At 38.8% G+C, this 19,622-nt stretch overlaps 1 protein-coding gene and 1 long non-coding RNA gene across 23 annotated transcripts in view; one reads left to right on the top strand and one right to left on the bottom strand.

The window, feature by feature from the left end:
- Positions 1-19,622, bottom strand: part of SORBS2 (sorbin and SH3 domain containing 2) — a 293,997-nt gene that overhangs the window by 28,089 nt on the left and 246,286 nt on the right. For 13 of the 21 annotated variants that reach the window (XM_075610127.1, XM_075610126.1, XM_075610132.1 and 10 more), the window contains 8 exons: positions 15,887-17,458; positions 13,734-13,825; positions 11,906-11,946; positions 11,271-11,385; positions 11,048-11,176; positions 9,316-9,519; positions 2,267-3,088; positions 930-1,127 (listed from right to left, as the gene is read on the bottom strand). In XM_075610127.1, coding sequence (XP_075466242.1) covers positions 930-1,127; positions 2,267-3,088; positions 9,316-9,519; positions 11,048-11,176; positions 11,271-11,385; positions 11,906-11,946; positions 13,734-13,825; positions 15,887-17,458 — 3,173 coding nt within the window. The remainder of the gene's footprint in view (positions 1-929; positions 1,128-2,266; positions 3,089-9,315; positions 9,520-11,047; positions 11,177-11,270; positions 11,386-11,905; positions 11,947-13,733; positions 13,826-15,886; positions 17,459-19,622) is intronic. The other 8 variants (XM_075610143.1, XM_075610144.1, XM_075610145.1 and 5 more) reach the window with 3 other exon arrangements.
- LOC142500815 (uncharacterized) overlaps positions 1-19,622 on the top strand; it is an 85,314-nt gene that overhangs the window by 7,748 nt on the left and 57,944 nt on the right. The window contains exon 3 of one of the 2 annotated variants that reach the window (XR_012803306.1): positions 555-1,608. The exons of the other annotated variant lie outside the window; for it this stretch is intronic. This is a non-coding gene — a long non-coding RNA (uncharacterized LOC142500815). Of the gene's footprint in view, positions 1-554; positions 1,609-19,622 lie in introns of those variants that run through there. 2 annotated transcript variants of the gene reach the window in all.

Genomic DNA, 19,622 nt, shown 5'->3' with positions numbered 1-19,622 from the left:
CAACAAATAGAGGGAAAACACCACCTGGATCCTTATCTCTGGAAGTTCAAATGCATTTTGAGAATATTATCTTTATTTACAACCGCTGATGCCAATTCAAGTTGGTATTTCTCCTTATTATTAAGTTAGGTATTTTATTAGTTCATTTTATTGGGGTCTAATAGAAAATTGCTGGCAGGCATTTGCAGTGCCTACATTCAACTATCAATAATAGGCTTATTCTATTTAGATTTCTCTCAATTTATGATGCTAAATGAGCAATGAACTGTGGATGACAGCTTGGGTATAGTCATCTGCTAGATTCCAATAGCTTGCTATGGCGGGCAAAGTCTTTTTCTATCAAAGAAAAACTTGAACCCCGTTGCCCAAACAGTACAGACCGGGAGCTAGAACTGAACAGACTCGAGGGTTTTCTCTGTGTAAAAGACTGGTGTTGTGTGGACCTGTCTGGATTAGGTGTCAAAGTAATTGCTTCTGAAGGAAATGCAGCTGTGTCTGACTGCCAGTGTGAGGGCTGGTTTATTTGTAGTCACTGATTACGTTTGTTTCAACAGCTGAAAATGATGCTCTGTCATGCAAACATGGCGACATCACTTCAAACATTTGAGGACCACGACAGCAAGTACAGTATACACCAAACACATTGCTCCACTGTATAAATTGAAGATTGCCTCCAACAATCATTGTGACAAAATAAGTCTTTCTAGCCTTCAGAAAACAGTTTTCAATGTCATCATCTTTTACGCTATAGTCAATAATGTGTATTTGTTGCCTTGTTATTGGTGTTAATACTACAAATTCTACTTATGTTAATATGCATAGATTGTTTCGCATGCTACTGTATAATGTGGGTTTACATAAGGTCTGTTGTATTTAGTGAGAAGCTTAAATGCACACACAGGTACAAACCACATGCAGGATGGTGTTACCTTTAACCTTGGAGAGTGTGTCTCCTGTCTGGATGTGAATTTGGTTAGAAGAGAAGATGAGTGTGACACAGTGTGGTGGGAAGGTGTAGACACAGATTCAGGTGGAGGAGCACTGACAGCATGACATGGATGACTAGAAGAAAGTTGGGAAGGAGAAGGTGCGGGAAACCTTTGCGTTCCAGAAGAAACGGAGGCTTTCTTAAACATTTAAAAAAGACAGTTGTTAAATACATGTCAAACCATACGTTGTTGTTTCCTAAACTGCCTTGTTCAAACTAAAACTCTGCCACTGACTGATTCAGCATTGTTCAACATGTAAGCCTCAAAATCATCTGCAATATTTTCTGACCAAACTAAGTTTGTAGATAAGAAAAATGGGGAATTATGGGACTGAAAGTGTGGCTCATGTGATAAACGCTACCGTTATCTGCTTTGACCTCCGTTTATTTATTAGTATGTTTGGGAAATCAGGGTTCCTGTTGTAGATTAACAATCAATCAATGGGACATATAGTATGGCTGGGATTCACTAGGCCGCAATGCGGAGTGTTGCACCTTAGTCCGGCATTAGCTGCAATCCAAATAAATAAGGAGCAGTGCATCAAAGCAAACTTTAAGTTAGGGTTCTACAAGAAACTTTATGTGGCGATTATGAAATTATAAGGATTGAAAGGGATTGATTTAAAGAAGAATTATTTATTGTAGTTTAGATATTAATTCCTTGAACATTAGCAAAATATTGAGTTCAGATGATCTCTTCAGGGGCTTCATAATCTTACCAACTCAACAATTCAGTAGAATACAGTACATCTGAATTCTAGTAATTCTGTACAGACTTAAAAGTATAATTGCCCCAAGAACCTTGAAAAGTTAGCAAAACAATTATAGTGACTATGGAGATTTTTTTTCCCCATGGAAACCTAATTGGTATTTGATGTCACTAACATGGCGCATCTTTCCCTCATTAGGTTCCAGTGTTTAAAAACGTTGTACAGTATTATGTAATTTTTATGATTATATTATGATTATATTTTAGCTTTGTAAGGCATTCTAGTAGCTAATCAGTGGCCAATAAATGAGTATACGGTATGATACAGCACAATAAAGACTGAAAAGGAAAATAAATATATAACATACTGTAAGAGACCTTAGGGAACGTAACAAATAAGATCTTGAATGCAGGTGGGGGTGTGTATGTATGTCCATAGTAATTGTATTCTGTCCAGCAATCTTTTCCATCCATGTCAGACAAGATTCTCCTAGTTAAACATGAGACTGCTTTGTACAAACACACTAGACAGACGTATAGTACTAACTTGATTTTAAGTACTGAAATACCTCTGTATTGGTACTGGATGAATACTCCTCATGACATACAATGGGCGCTGTTATGCTCTCTATTGGAGATTTTACGCTTTCACTTGTCCCATCTTCCTCTATGTAGAGACTTGGAAGCTGTTCTGTATCAGGAACGCACCTATAATACCCTGAATCTTGACATTTCATCTGACCCCCTTGGATGATTGACAACAGCTCTTCACAAATTTCTTCTTCCTGTTCATCAATTGCCGTTAGGTTTCTAGGTGAGGATGCGCCCGTACCGGGCTCTGAGAGGACAAGGTCAGTCCCCGTAGGCTCTGATGCATTGCCAGTATCTGAAACACTTTCTGCTGTGTGTTTGCCACTCAGTGGTCCTTTAAACTCTATCTGGTCCACACATTTTTCTTGTATTTCAGTCAGTATAACATCATTATTAGTTGCAGGTAAGGAAGGGCTAGCAAGCTGCTGCATTGTAGGAGAGGAAAGTGTAGTGTCAGGAAAGGAAAAAGTTAAGGGAAGGTGGCAACTTGAGAGGGTCTTTGGTGATGCAATAGGAACAAAATGGCCGTCTTTAACTTGGGAAGTCACATCACTTGAGGAAAACGGTTCAGGTTGCACAGATGTGAATGGCAAAGAGCCGAGTTTCTCTACATTGGAAAGGAAGTGGCCAGGAAAAGGTGGCGGAGTTGGGGAAGGTGTGGTTGAAGGAGAAAAGCCAACAGTCAGCGACAACCATTCAGTGGTTACAGCATCTACATTCCCCTTACTACAGTTTGTACCAGACGATGAGTCAGGCCTTTGAGTAGGGGGCTGAGTACGGAGCCTTTTAGAGGTAGCCAACTTCAGAAATAAGGAAAAAGTTTAAGAACAAAGCAGAAAAATAAAACAATATTGAACCATAAATAGAATGTTTACAGAAAAAAAAAAAGAGAAGTTAAATGTTAGGGATAACAAGATGTTTATTTTTGCAAGTATAAATGCCAGAAATAATTAGCACATTAATCAGACTAGCAGGAGAGATATTTTATTGGGTATTGGATAAGCATTTTTATATATTAAATACTCAGATAGGCCTGGGTCACACTATTCAAGGAAGGAAAGAAGTAAGGATTATACATTTTGTAGTGTCTATTGCTGGCTGTTTGACATGAGTAGGTTTCTCCCACACAGCTTCCAAGTACAGAACTGGGGACGCTGAAGAAAGACTGCAAACATTACCCCACAGAGAAGGGCGGCTATCACGTACAATATGAAGTTTCTCTTTCTGAATCAAGTTATTTTAGGAATATCAAACACTGATATGACCTACTGTGTACAGTTTGTTCATAATAGCGTAATTCATCATGGGGAAAAAAAAAGAAGGATAATGCAGATTGGGGAAAAAAAATATCACTATGCAAAGAGTAATAAGTCAAGTTATGCCAAAACTGTATCTCAGTTAGCAACTTAAATAAACACTTACTGTACGTAGCTTTTACAGAATGAAACGTGCTTCTCAATATTTATCTCATTATTTTAGATGTTTAAATTAACCTTTTTTAATTGTACAACATTTCACTTTGTGCAGTTTTCCTTTCACTTACCTATAATTATATATATATATATATATATATATATATATATATATATATATATATATATATAATCCAAAAAACAGCCGGCACTCCACTTGAAAGTAAACAAAGTTTGGTGCTTATCCCATAACACAATAATAGACCATACGATACCGGTTGAAGCACGACATCAAGGGACAGCACTCAGGTAAGTTGATCACAAGTTCTTTGTATTGAAAAAGAGACACAAAAAACGACGTTTCTGTCCCCCAGTGGGCACCACCTTGAGACAGGTCCCAGTGGGGGACCGAAATATCAATTTTTGTGTCTCTTTTTCAATACAAAGAACTTGTGATTAACTTACCTGTGTGCTGTCCCTTGATGTCGTGCTTCAACCGGTATCGTATGGTCTCTCTCTCTCTATATATATATATATATATATATATATATATATATATATATATATATATAAATGTTTTCGCAGCTTACAAGTTATGGTGGACATAAATACGTCCTGCAAAATAACTTTGGAGCTTATACTTTACCATCCCAGCAGTCCTCTAATTTGGAATAATGACTACTGACACCATATATTTTTTAATTGCTTACTGTTAATTATAAGATTGGATTTGATAAATAAAACAAAATGCAGCAATATCGCTGGTATTAATGTCATTTAGCTGTGTCATCAACCTGGCCACATTTACATAATGGAATAGAATCAAATAATACAGGCCCCCCATGGAGGAAAGGAATGCAGCTGCCAAGAATAGTAACACCAGAACCAGCAGCTTTGCCACCTGCTCTTACCACAAGTAACAATAGTAAACATCCTTAACATCTCCTATTTGCAGTCAGGATGAGAGGTACGGTCCCCCTGCAGCACGCCCATGGCTGATTACACAAGCAGGTGGTACCAGTGCTTTAACATTCCTAAGTCTTAGTTCAAGAGTATGCATAGACCCGTCTACAATTCATCCCCAAACATAGTTGTGAAATTATGACAGACAACTACAGATAATCTTATATTTTTAGCCACCTGGCATCCTAGAGATTAACGTGTCTATCTACAGGATCAGAAATCTTTTTCTAGCCCTGGCAGGTGAGTAAGACACCAGACACCATCTGTGTTTACACACTAACCATGATTTACGATTTGCTAAGCAACTGAAGCGTCTGGCAGCAGGTTGTTTGGCGTTTTCAAAAGTGCTTGCGAGGGTGCACTTTCAGCCAATTTGGACCTATTTTGAAAGTGAATTCAACACTTTGGGGCCTATTCTAGTAGCTTTGAATTTGTCATTGCCAAATCGCATGTTTTGGCATGTTCTGAAGTCATGGCACTGTATGAAATGTGTGACAAAACGGTAGTGCCTATTGCAAATCGCATTTTCTAAACCAAATCTATAAAAAGTGACAAACCACCCAATTTTGTTCTTGCTTTGGAGGAGGAGGAGGGGGGGGGGGGAGGAGGGAGGGAAGGAGGGGGGACGAGGGCATATATATATACGTCCCCTCAAACCTCCCACCAAATAAATTAGGGAGAGATGCCTGTGCTGAAAAAGGAACATACCTGAGGTATCCTGGGAGATATGCGAAGGTCTATACAAAAGTATATTTGTAGTATTGGTTTCAGGGGACATATATACCACTGGAGATACTATTAAATTAGGAACTCTTCCTCGCTATGAAGGGAAATCACAATTCATATCTCGCCATATTTAGCTGGCGAGAAAAAACTGCGAGTTCTTTAGGATCAATTTAGCTTTTGACACGTTTCGGAGGTGCTAGAATACAGCGACTTTGCAAAGAATGCGATTTTGGGCATTTTGCGCGTATTTGCACAGCCGGAATGAACATTTTTTCTAGAAAAAGCCTTTTTTGCATGGCTTGGACATGCGAAACGGTCTTACAGAATAAGCAGAATAGCGAAACATTCGCTTCTAACGTGTACTTTACATGTGTTAAGTCACATTTAGAAGCTACTAGAATAGTCCCCTTTGTCTTTTAAAGCATGCTACAACCTAGCTCAGGGGTGGCCAACTACAGTCCTGAAGGGCCACCAAAAGGTCAGGTTTTAAGGATATCCATGCTTCAGCACAAGTGGCTCAAACAGTGGGTCCATCATTCTGAATGAGCCACCTGTGCTGAAGCAGGGATATCCTTAAAACCTGACCTGTTGGTTGCCCTTGAGCACTGGAGTTGGCCATCTCTGACCTATCTGTTCTGGTTTGCCGTCTTTTTTTTTATTTTTAAACAGGCCCAAAGCCTGCAGTAAATTGTTCACATGGCGTCCTTACTTGCTCCACACCAGCATGAAGCACGAAGCACGAAGCACGAAGCTGCCTGCAGCTAGCAATATATTTCTCTTATCGTGAGTTTCTCTGACAAGGCTCCTTGAATTCCAGTGATGTCACAAAGCGTGAGAGGTTTAGCAGTCATCCTATTGTAATATTTGGTCACATATTTTAACACATAGCTTAAAAAATAACTATAGGGGCTTTATACTGTATGGTGTAATGAAAAAAATATTTCCAAATCAATGAGATGTGGGAACGGCATTTTAAGAGCACTGGCACTTTTAAAAATGCCTTTACTTTCGTAACATATGTTAGGTTTAAAAAAAACAAAAAAAAAAAAAAAAAAAAACCTTCTTTAGAAGTTCTTACCTTATTACAAGCATCTGATCTGTCTCGTTTAATTCAGTACTGAGATCTGTGAAACTTGCTGGTGCTGGACTTAAAAAGTTTATTTTAATGTTTTTTGTCAGTGAGACTCCTCTATCGTTTATGATACTGCTTATTCTAAAAATCAATGCGACTAACTATAAATCAGTGAGCTCAACAAAAATATAGGGAGTGTTGATATGTTTGTTAAATATCTATGCTTTACATTATTTAATGGTTATCATGATTATTATTATTTCATGGCCACCACAGATGCTGCACTGACATCCGCTTTTTCTGCGTCCAACCTTAAATCTTTATGCATATTCATTTAAAAAAATGAATTACATCGCAGTAACCAGGGAGCTAATGTTAAGGGAGCAGTCTACCTCCCCGTCCTCCATTTTGTTTTGATATGGATAGGAAGCAAAGGGTTCCTGGAGCTGAACTGTGTTCATTTTAGCTCCGGGAAACCAAAGATACATACCGGGAAAGGTGCCACCGGTACGTCCGTGAATTGAAATCCCCCACGTCACGTGGGCCAATAGGAAGCCATTCTACGAAGAATGCCATTATGTTTCCGCTGGAGGAGATGGTACCAGCACTACCTTTAGAGGTATCTTGGAAACAAGGGGCTCCCCGGAGATGAAAACACTGCAGTTCAGATCCAGGATGTGGGGTTGAAAAAATAGCGTGTCATTTATTAGTCTCCTGGCTGCAAAATTGATACAAAAGTCCTGCATTGGACGTATTAGAAAAAAAAAAAAACATGTTTTCCTTGATACTTTTGGTGCAGTTTCTTTGCCTCAGTTCTGCAGCTGTGAGACGCTGATAAATAGATTCCAAAGTGCTTTTCTCAATCCATGTTCAGTGCGGTACTTCAACTAATTTAGGCTTTATTCTACAAAGTGTGGTAGAAACGGACTAGTGTTACTGCGCAGGAAGCCCCGATGACAACTGACTTCAGTGGGGTTTCCGTGTGGCATTGCCAGGTCAGCGTTATCACATTTTATAGAATAACACCCCCAGTCTATCGCCAAGTATTTTTTTTTACCAAGAGCTGAAGAGTCAACAACCTTTAGGATTAAAAACATTGGAAATGCTGCTCAACGACACCAATTTAATATAGAGATAAAAAGCATTATTCTGTTTTGTAAGCTACCTTTTAAAGATGCAACCCGTGGGAGAGATAGGACATTACAGGCAGTAATATGTTTAATGGGCTGTGTTTAATTAAAAAACAAATCTGACCAGTATAAATATTTAAACATATTCTTTGAAAATAGTCTTGGAAATGTTCATAGACTATTTTTTGTTTCTTACGGCATGTTACATGATCTTCGTTGCATCTGTTTACATTATTAGGAATACATTATCAATCGTTAAGAGAAGAATAAATCAACCTGAATACATTACATATTATTGAGGGAGTGGAAACTGCCACGAATTCCCCTTGGTCCTGAGTGGATAATGCCTTTTAATAGTACATGTGCTTTGCATAGTCTTGAATACTGTAGCTAATTAATGGCTTCCTTTCAATCAACAATTCACAATAGGCATATCTCTCAAGGACCCGTTTTTCAGTTGTACACCACAAGCATGAACTTTTAGGTCACAATAGATAGGTTATAAGTTCCTCTGAATGCCACAAACGCTGTGAAACATTCCACTGCAGAGTGGTGCAGCTCCTCTGAAAGAGCTGAATGTTTCATGAAATATGTATTTAACAGTGTTGTATGTATGGACAAGTGGATACCAATGTGACCACTAATGGCATATAAAAAGATAACAAGGCAGTATATTTAGCCACTTAACAAATCTATGCATTGAATATAATTAATCCAAGGTTCTATTTAAGAAAATCCCTCCAATGCTAAATGTTGTCATTTGTAGTGCAAGTCAAATATGAAAGCTCTTAGATATCAAGGTCCAATATCAAAAAGGTCGAAATAGATGAATGAGTTTTATAAGGCATCTTTCTCTGAGTAGGTCCCATTGTGTTACGTGTGTGCATTCACCTATCCTTACAAATCACTACATGGCACGAATGTGCTTCTATCTACAAGACTTATTAAAGCCATCCTCCCATTTTCCAACCTAACTTAACAGCACATTAATAGTAGCAGTGTATATTCAAAGAACATTCCCGCCATGTTTTCTCTCGTAAAGAAGATAGCGTTAACTAGAACATTATTGTTTATGAGGTGCTATCATAACATCGCTTATCCACTAAAGTCTGTTAAGCTTAACTCGGGGACTTATACCGTTATTGAACTTATCCCGAAACTTGCCTTTACTCCTATCGAGGGACTGAAATAGTACTTTTGCAGTGTCTAGATGGGTGTAACACCACAATTAGGCATTATTGTAATCATTTCCCAGTATATATATACTGTGAAATAAATAAAATAATGCCTAATTGTGGTGTTACATATATACACACACACACACACACACACACACACACACACACACACACACACACACACACACACACACACACACACACACACACACACACACACACACACACACACACACACACACACACACACATTCTCTCTCTCATTTCAGAGTCTGGATAGAAGTGAGGCCAAGATTCAGGTTACAATATTGGAAGATATCACAATGTTATGCTAGAACAACGTGCCTGTGCAAATGAGATGTACTTTGGATGTTGCCTTTGTATATAATTAGCTTTGAGGATACCATGTTAACTCAGGGAACAAAACGTCCAGTCCTGTTGTAGGTAACATCACATTATGAGACCTGATTAACCACAGCTTTGAGCATCTGGCCCTTAGAAACTGTGCTAAATGTATTTCAATGACCCCCCAAAAAAGCTTCTTACCGTGGCAGTACTCAAGTTGTTTATCTTGTCGCTTGACAAGCTGTGAGGTATAGTACGATCAGGGGAATCACCAGCGGTTTTTGATGGGCTCTTTTTAATGATCTCCACATAAGATACCGGGAAGATTCCCTGTCTGTTAGTCCCTGGAATTTTACCCTCATACCAGTTTTGATCGACTTGCTTAAGGAGCATAACTCTGTCGCCCTGCAAAGAATGTGAACAATTAATCCTGTGAATCGTTGGCAAGATGAATGAAAGATGATTGCTTTAGGTTTACACTTATATTATGTGTTACAATTTACACATGGCCAATGGAAGGTAAAAGCTGAAGATGTACAAACAAACTTTGTGAGGGGATTATTGATCTGTACTTTAATGGCCTTATTTACTAAGCAGTGCTATTTCATATTCTGGCAACAGAAGACACTTTTTGGCCCATTTCAGAAGATGTCCTAAGGAATAGCCCCGTTTAGTAAACATTTGTCTTGGTCTACACAATGTCGTGTGAAAATACATTGTGGCATGTACAGTACCACAACTTTTTCAAAATGAATAAACACATAGTAGAAAAAAGGGACCTAATAAAATATTTTTGAGAGTTGAGTCAAAATAGTTGTATGCCATTCTCTAGAACAAGGGAGGCCAACCTCATTTGGAATGGCTTGCGTCAATCCCCCATCCGTCATCCACCCCTGCGAGTGTACCTGGCTGGCACTGGATTTGGGCAGTTGGGGAGGCCTCCTCCCAGCCTCTAAGTTAAAATTCTTAGACGGGGGAGGAGGGGAATTGAGTGAGGGAGGGGGAGGTTTGAGTGAAAGAGGAGGATCGATTGAGAGAGGAGGATGGAGGGGAACTGAGTGAGAGGAAGAGGGGAGGGCAGAATTGAGTGAGCGGAGATGGGGGGTATTGAGTGAGTAAGGAAAATGGGGATCAGTAGGACAGTGGCCCACCAAAAAAGTACACCCATTTATTAGCACGCCTGAAAAAAAGGTCTAGAGGGATATACTTTTCTGCACTCTGGCAATTACTACAAGTTTCTTAATCCCCTTCACCGATAACAGATTACGTGCCCTCAGCATTGGCCTGTGGCTTGCTAGAAGAAAGGTGCATTCTGCATATTGTCTATGTATTAATATGTAGCCCTGTGGTGCATTTGGGACTTTGATTTGGTGTTTGTTAGCAACACAACTAAGGCTCCTATAGATTCCATGTAGATGGTGAGACAGAATTACGTAAATGCACGAATACTGTAAATCAAAGTCTCATTATGGTTATTACCACAAAACAGAGTGTGGGAGAGACTTGTGAGTAATTAACCGTTTCTGTAATATATAAACAGACTGCTACACAATTGTACAATCAAGCAGCTGCTGGTTTCGGAACTGGGTGAAAAACTAGCGGTGGTCAGTTGATTTCCAATGAGTATAGACTAATCCCTGATCTGGGACTACACAATGATTGATCACTAAAGTCTAGAGTTGTATCCTCTACGTATCAGTCTCCTGCAAAACTGCCACAAATGGAGAAAATGTGCAGCAAGTTTTCCATCAATGGGACATTTCTCTTTGTGCATTTTTGTGCTCCAGTTTTGCAGTCAGCAACAAGAGTTTGATACAAAACCCCCTCTGCTTTTGCTTCTGTGTTGTGTCCAGTCAGTGCAGGGGGTTAACCAAATAGTATATATACCCTGGCAATCTAAGACAAACAGAAACATTTTCACAGATGACATTACCTTTTTGAGTGATAGTTCCACATTTGTATCAGCAGTGAAATTATATTTGGCTACTGCTTCTCCAATCTCTCGGACTTGTGCTGGAGGCGGGGGTCGCATCGGCTGTGCTTTTTCTGTTGGGCTGATTTTCTACAATGGAAGCAGTTCATACACAGTTAGTCAGGTGAAGGCGTCGGAGGCTTCAGAAGATGCACATTCCAATTTGAAATGAAGGACTGCAAACCTCGACATATGAAATTGGAAATATTCCCACCCGACCATGGTGCTCTCCTTCATACCAGTTCTTGTCTATTTTCCTGAGGACATACACTGTATCACCTTTCTTAAAAGACAGCTCTCTGGAAAACAAATGTTACTTATTACATTCCAGGAAAGTTCTCTGTAAACATATCATATTCAATTGTATTGTGTAGTCAGGATTAAGTACTGAAATAGAAGTGCAGTCCACTTGTCTAATGTACTGACACACGTTTAAAAAGGGGGCACTTTGCAAGCTGTGGCCTGTTGACCACCAACAAAAACTTTTTTTTGGTGATAGAACAGGTTGTAGAAGTCGTGCCCCCACTGTGAATATGCTTGATCCTGGTAGATGAGTACTTGGTACTGATACAGTATACTGTATGAGACATTTTCAGAGTTGTAGCTCTGACTTCTGATAAATAAGTTGGATTGAAGTGTTTTGGATCAGGGTTCATTTTTGCAATCGTAGAGGCATTTAAGTAAATGATTCTCCACTGCCCTATTTTTTGGTCTCAATCTTTTAAATTAATGAAAGAAGCCAATTAGTAACATGTTAACTGGACAACAGCATAGAAAAACAGAAAAGGACAAACACACACACACAGACATATCACTTACTTTGGCGTCTGGGCCTTAAAATCATACACAGCTCTAGCAGCCTGGGCATAAAAAAATAAAACAAAGAAATCGGTTAATCAGAGAGATGATCTTGTTGTGAGAATAATGAATAGGACATATACAAATATAAATATATGAAAATGCACTTCTTTTTACCACAAATACATGTTTAAAGTGAAGTTATAGTTTAGAATTGAGACCTCATTTTTAATTGTACTTTAGCATTCTTTTAGTGATTTATAACATGAGCAAGTGGGCAAAATCTAAAAATTCCAACTGGGGTTCTGGAACGTTTGAGACTATTTCCTTGTTGCAAAGCAGGCCTCCAGTCATTGATATTACAGGATTTTACAATTAAGACAGGGAAAAAAAAAATGTTTTTTCCCTACTTACCACTATTTGTGGTTTTATTAAAAATGTACAGTACAACATAACCAGATTGTAGAACTCAAATAAAACGATGTAATATTACCTATATTCTTATTTTCTGTCTTGATCTATATATGCGTTAATATAGCACAGTTTTCCAAACCATATGCATTGTATTCACATAGCTTTCTATGCATAACAAGTATAGGAATATTTCTACTGTATGTTGAATGGGTATTGTTGGTGGTAAAGCAGACTTGCGCATTTTTATTTATTAACCCGTTTGAGTCAGAGGGGCCTCTGTCAGTTAAAGGGTTAGCATTTAAAATGCATGGAGAAAGCCTCCATAACAATACTCCAAGGGGCCTATTCTTCCAAGTGCGAGAACGGCACAAGAAATATTGCATGAAATTAAATGTCGCCATAATCATTGAACAGTGGTCACATAATCAAACCATGCAAAAACTTTTCTGGCAGCGATATTGATCAAGCTTTCAGTTTTCTGCAAAAATGCTAATTTGCGCAAATATCACCAAACGGAGGATTGACATGCTAATGTGTGATAAATGTTAGAGATACTGTATATTAGGCCACCGCTGTGGCTTCCTATTGGGCCACGTGATATGGGGGGGATTTAAATAACCAGGAAGTACTGACGGTACCTTTCACAGTATGTATCTGGGGAACCTAGTGGTCCCCACAGCTGAAATTAATGTGGATCTGCTCCAGGGACCCTCCACTTCCTGTCCTGGTAACATAAAATAAAAGGGGGGAGCGAGGGGGTAAGGATTGCTCCTTTAAGATATATATATATATATATATATATATATATATATATATAAATAATATGCTTTATTTTGCAAAGCGTGTGTAACCAACCGCACATTGATGAGACCCATTAAAGTCGTAACGGCTGTCTGTGGGTGGGTTTACTGGCTATGCATCTTAACCCAGGCTGTGCTCAAAAGCGGTGAATAGCAGCAAGCATACGCTTATAGGGGACCATGTTATATGTTTTTTTTACGCAAAAGGTGGCACTGTGTGCTCATTTGCATGTCATTTCCCAGAATCCCTTGCTGAAGTGGAAGCACTGTGTGCTGGGTGATAATGGTGAAAGGCGGGGTTGCAGACCTGTCTAAGACATGCAAATGAGCACACAGTAATATTTCCATTTGCTATAAAAATAAATAATCATATACTTTTTACCATTTTAACATATTGTCATTATAAGAGTCACTTCCTTAGCCCTGAGTCAGATGTCAAAACCCTCCGTCATGGAATTTGCAAATACAGTGCCTTTTGACACAATGTTTATGTACCAAGATATCTTATTGACTATGGTGAGTTTCCAGTTTTATTACTGTTACATATGGCCTGCACTTATCGCACGGTTTGTCCACTACCAGTTTGCAATGTAATAATAGATAGGCCCCCAAATGTGTCACGGTGGTTCAGCTACCTCTCTCTCGTGTGCTCCCCTCCTTTCTCGTGTCGCGCTCCGGCTCACATCAGTGAAAGCGGACGAATAACTTCTGGGAGAATCTTGATCAACTGGAAAGTGAGATATCATTTCATTAACAACTGCTTCATTAGAAAAACAACCGAATACTGGACTTCTTAGGCAACGGAGGACGGTCTCCGAATCAATGTCAGGAAGGTACATTTAACACTTTCAGCCTTGGGATATAAACCAATGCATATGGAACTAAAAAAAGGGGCCTCCCATTTATTTTCACTGAATGACATCACTACAAAAATCTTCTGATACATAATAGGTATGTAGTCCTGTCACTGCTGGGGAACTTATTCAGTGCATTCCCGAGCCACAGATTCATTTTTACAGCAAAGCTACAGCTAAAAAGGGCAGGGTGACATAGTAACTTGAAAGTGTTTTATAGACTGGGATTCAGCCTATTTTCAAATGTATTTATGGTACAGATTAACCCCACCAGTACTGGATAGTTATGCAGTACGCAGAGCTACAACACAAACCTGTTACAACAATGTCTTGGTTGGATGACATGCACGAAATGGTGAAAAAATGGCATGCAGAATCATGGAGTTTTCTATGTACACTGCTTAACGTAAATAGCTTTTCTAAACATATGGTTAATTAAACGAGAGTACTGGTATAATACCGCATATGTATATTGTTTGTTTTATCCAGGGGTCAATATATGATTGTACTTGGGAGTACTGTTTTATTTTCACACCCACAGTGCAACTACTTTTTCATTTGCAAACTTAAAATTCGCATTTCTATTTAAATGGATTTATTTTTTTTAGACAGCCTCAGCCGCGGCTAATTTTGACAGCATCAACATTGCTTAAACCTTTCTCAATTTAAATTGAGAGACCTTTGTCCCAATGCTTAATAACTGTAGGTCTGTTCTAAATGAGACATAGTACCACTTATTTTTTAAACCAAATTTCTCCATATGCTTTGTTATAAAACTACAATAGGAGAGCTCCAACCTGCTGCCAGAGTGATATCTAGCTGAACACCAGGCTACCCATTATATGTGACACAATATAATCAATACACAATCTACAATTCTTCTGTGTTACCCCTGACTGGCACAAAAAGTCACTGCTTCTGCGGCAATTAATTATGTCTTGCTTAGATTTACAGTCGCCTTAAAAGGTTAGAACAGCTTTGTAAATGACTTCTATTATATGTTTAAGATCCCGTGTGCCGCTGTGCAGCGCAGTTGCTTGTAAAACAGGATACATTCATTTAAATCTACAATTTTGGTCAGATGGGTTTTGAACAGCATCATCGAGTAGCTGAATTACTGTTTAATAATGATAGCATTCTCGTTCAATTAGTACAATCGTTTCCCAACATAATCTAGCTAATTGCGCTGTGTATTTTCCTATACCTTGAATTTATTTTCACATGGATGTTTAACATACATATATACATACTTGCACATTATGCACATGCATAATAAACTCAGATGTGGTTCAAATGTAGGTGTCACTAGAGTAGAGATGTGGATTTGAAGTAGGCGTACTGGTAGTACTGTAGTAGAAGGAGTACTGGTAGTACTGTAGTAGAAGGAGAACTAGTAGTACTGAAGTAGAGACCATTCGCAAAAAAAACATTGCTTCACCTAAAAGGTGACCCAGAAATTTGCTAAAGCAGAACATTCAAAATAATTGAAGAGCTGTGTAAATGTTTAGCTGCAGTATATTGTCAGGTACGTTTAATCAGAAGCAAATATACCGCAGAAATACAGAGTGGCGCTAACTAATACAACCTTTAATAGATGACACGATAACTGTAATTAGGACAAAAGTGCCAGATTAACATTTATGATTTCATTTGAAATTATAGAGAATTTTGATGGCAAAGCAAATACCATGGAGAAATAGCAAATAAGAAAGATATTTAACCTGGAATAATTTGTAAGTACGTGACCTGGTTTTCTTTCTCCCTACCACATCTCTACTTTACACGTGAATTAGGGAAATGAACTAAGACAACACTTTCTTGCCATGATCAATACTCCATAAGCATTTAACCCAAATGTAATGTGAATGGGTTGGAAAATGAAATGAATCAAGGTGATTTAATCATGAACACACAAGGAGAGGAGGATGAAGCACCTTGCAAACAGAATGTATTATCTTGGGAGTTGTTGTTAGTAGTGTCTATGTCCTGATAAGAGGCACTGAGGGACGCTCTTCCACAATCATTCTGGTACAGTGGGTAATGAAAAGCCCCATCTTGAGGCAACTGATAAAAAGACTGATTCGCGGTGCCCAGTGGAAATGCTTTCAAGGATGAGTTCCTTTCAGGGACGTCGGGTAAGAGCTCAGTAATAAGTCTGTGTAAAATACTGTTATCAGGCAAGCTCCCTCGCCTCTTTTCTGCTTTAATTTGGTCGCAGATGTCCTGAAGAGCGGAGTCCAGAGCTTCAAACACTGATGCTTTACACTTGGTCTTCTCCGCCGGTCTTTTGGGAGTAGAGCTCTTTTTCCTACGGAAAGGCACTGGGCTGACTAGGAATGCAATTTTGGAGAGGCCCGGGTCGGACTCTCGTTTCCCCAAAGACTCGCATTTCTCCTGCTTAGCCCTTTCGTGCTTTAACATGGTTGTAAACCGTGTGTATGATGCCGGGCACCTCCCTTTGCAGGAGTTGATGAGGTGCCGATGATGGTGGTGGTGGTGATGGTGGTGGTGGTGGTGATGCCCAGACCCATAGAAGCTTTCAGAGGATGTGAACGAATAGTGGTCCAAATCACTTTCACTGCAAAAGGAAGATCCCTCAATCTGGATAAAGTCACTCAGGTCAGAAACAACTGCATCAGGGTCACTGTCAGAAAACTCCATGTGTGACCTTGGAATTTGGTCTCTTGTCACCTCAATGTGAACTGGAACAAGAGTTTTAGCCTTGCCATTGTGATGTACCTGAGAAATGTGTCTATCTTGGCTTTCTTCATCTAGCAAAGACTCAATAGAAAATCGGCGCTGTGGGCAGGAACCATTGGTAGAAATATCTAAACTGACTGCAGACAACATTTCCTCTCCGAGGTTGGGCATAGATTTAGATTTTATTAGTTGCTCGAATTCTGATATCCTGGTTGGAACCATATCCCTTGGCACCTCTTCAGAGATCATCCTCCAACCCGAAAGAAGGCCCTTCTGCTGTTCCTGCTCATACTGTAATATCCGGGATTTGACGGAACAGATCACTTCAGAATTCATTAAGTCTTTGCGGTTGATGCGATGCATCTTTTTGTACAATTTCAAGAACCCAGGAGTGTCATGGGCGGATCGATGACGAACTCTGGATCTGTTTGCAGCACAACCCTGAGGAGCAAAGGAATTGCTCCAGGACAAGGGACTGCTGTGTTCAGACTTCTCTTCGCACAGGAGGGATCCCATGCTCTCAGATTTGGTCTGCGCGTTAGAAAAGTTATTGCGATCTTCCGCCAACAAATCATCACAACTCCTAGACTTTATTTTTGGTGATGCTGTTTCCTCTGTGCTACTCCACACTTCTGCATTCTGACGCGTCATTTGCCAGCCATTCTTAAAGCTGATTGACCGTTTTGTGTCATCAGGCACAGCTAAATGGTGACTGTAGCTACTACAGTAATCTAATTCATTTGAGGCATTTTGACTGTGCACTGAATAGGTGAAAAGGGGTGGATACATTCTGCTAACATCCCCACCTTCATAATCCAAAGAGCAGCATGATAAAAGAGAGATATTTCCAGAAATTAACACATTTATAGAAATAGAAAAGGCATTAGTGACAGAATGGAAAAGAAGGACAAAAAGTACAGAAATCAGTATATATAGACAGAAATCAGTATAAATAGACAGAAATCAGTGTATATAGACAGAATTCAGTATATATAGACAGAAATCAGTATATATAGACAGAAATCAGTATATATAGACAGAAATCAGTGTATATAGACAGAATTCAGTATATATAGACAGAAATCAGTATATATAGACAGAATTCAGTATATATAGACAGAAATAAGTATATATAGACAGAAATAAGTATATATAGACAGAAATCAGTATATACAGTATAGACAGAAATAAGTATATATAGACAGAAATCAGTATATATAGAGTGAGTTTACTTTAGCATTTTGTTATATAAAGCAATATAATGTTAGCAGGCACAATAAGAGAACACAGTATAAATACTATATGGGGATGTGTAGATGTGCATGTACTTTTATATATCTGACTAGCATACTGTCTACTCATTTGTCGTTAGTTGTGATACCTATTAATGGACCAATAAGAGTTTTTCACATATAAATTGATACTGTACTGACCATCACAGTCTGTTGTCATGTGTAATATGCACGTAAAAAAGGAACTTTTCATACATTTAGTGCACTATAATTTCATCTATGAAAAATGTTTTTGTTGCTCAACTGAATGGCATCGCAGCCTATCACAAATCTTCAATTTCAGGACCAATCCTGCATCTAGAAATTCACACTTTATTTCCTGCAATTGTCTGAATTCGGAAAAAAAAAACATGTCTTCAGAAAAAAAGATCAAGCAGCCAAGCGTGCACTTGGCAATTAGTTTGTGTGGAATAAGTCTTTCAACTTTAAGTGGTGCTGCTGCTGCTGCTGCTGCATATGGTAAAGGTGGTGATTATTGTATTCCTGCTCTCACATATGTTCCCAGTAAGGGCTAATGAAGACACATATCTGGAGATACACACCACTCAGATTAGGCTCCCGCTGTGATCGAACGCAAGCAGGCAAATAAAAGGGTTTTCATTTCGTATGTCTTTTGGCAAGAAAATACAGTTTTCTGGGACAACAAGCATTTTTTATTCATTTACTGTAGTATAAGATTTAAAAAAAACACAGTCGTACATCTTAGTTGGGCGGGCTTTCATTAGTGAGTTTGGCAGCTGTGACATCTTCACCTCAACTCCAAAAACCATCTTAACCCTTTTGATGCCAGAGGCGCTCCCATTGAATGGCTTCTCCCCCTTGGCAGCAAAGGGGTTCAACTAGGTAAATAAGATGCAAAGAATATGATTATTCAGTGATTTCATAGTGAAACCATGTATTTGGAACAAGGCCATTTTCTATAAAAAAAATAAAACATGGATCGGATTTACTTGCAATCTGAGAATATGAGATTAAGAATCTATATTATGTTATATGGATATATATTGTTATATCCAGGTCAGTATTTCGTATTTTTAACATATATTTAAGAAATACAGTAGCAGAGAAGAAGAGTAGTCTTATGCTTGTAGGTCGGGCCTAGGATTCTAGACACGTTCCTTCATAGATTGCAAGATCTCCATAACACAACACAATGTGCTTGTATTGTTATATGTGCACACATTAGAAAGGCTATACAAAATATGCATACTGTATGTTTCATAAACCCACTATTTGATTAGGCGGTGGCAAAGTTCCTAACATTAATCTGACTGTATAAATAGGGAAAAGGTGCAAGGATCATATCAGGCTTTTGAACAGAGCTACTAAACAAGCAAAAAAGTAATCTCCTGTCACATGGATACAGACTGACCCTGATAACTGGTGCATTTACATCACAAGGACTTTTTTTTTTTTTTTATTGTTGTCATTTACCAACCAAAATAACCGTGACTTTTACTTAACCACTTTGGGTGGTTGAGTTGGCTGCACCCACACTCACCATCTTTTGAAAGTCAGCGATAGAAGCACTGAGTTTATATACAACTGGACAACTAGATGGCGCTATTGTATCTTGTCACAGAGATCACTGGTCTAAAAGAGTTCAGTACAGGTGTCTTGTTTACTCAAGGGCATGATGCCTGTAAATGGTACAGACAGCATGTAATGAATCCCTCAT

Source organism: Ascaphus truei, chromosome 1 (genome assembly GCF_040206685.1).
Source record: "Ascaphus truei isolate aAscTru1 chromosome 1, aAscTru1.hap1, whole genome shotgun sequence".
Classification (NCBI taxonomy): domain Eukaryota; kingdom Metazoa; phylum Chordata; class Amphibia; order Anura; family Ascaphidae; genus Ascaphus; species Ascaphus truei.
The sequence above is the reverse complement of the archived record's forward strand: the minus strand, read 5'-3'. Positions and strand labels throughout refer to the sequence as shown.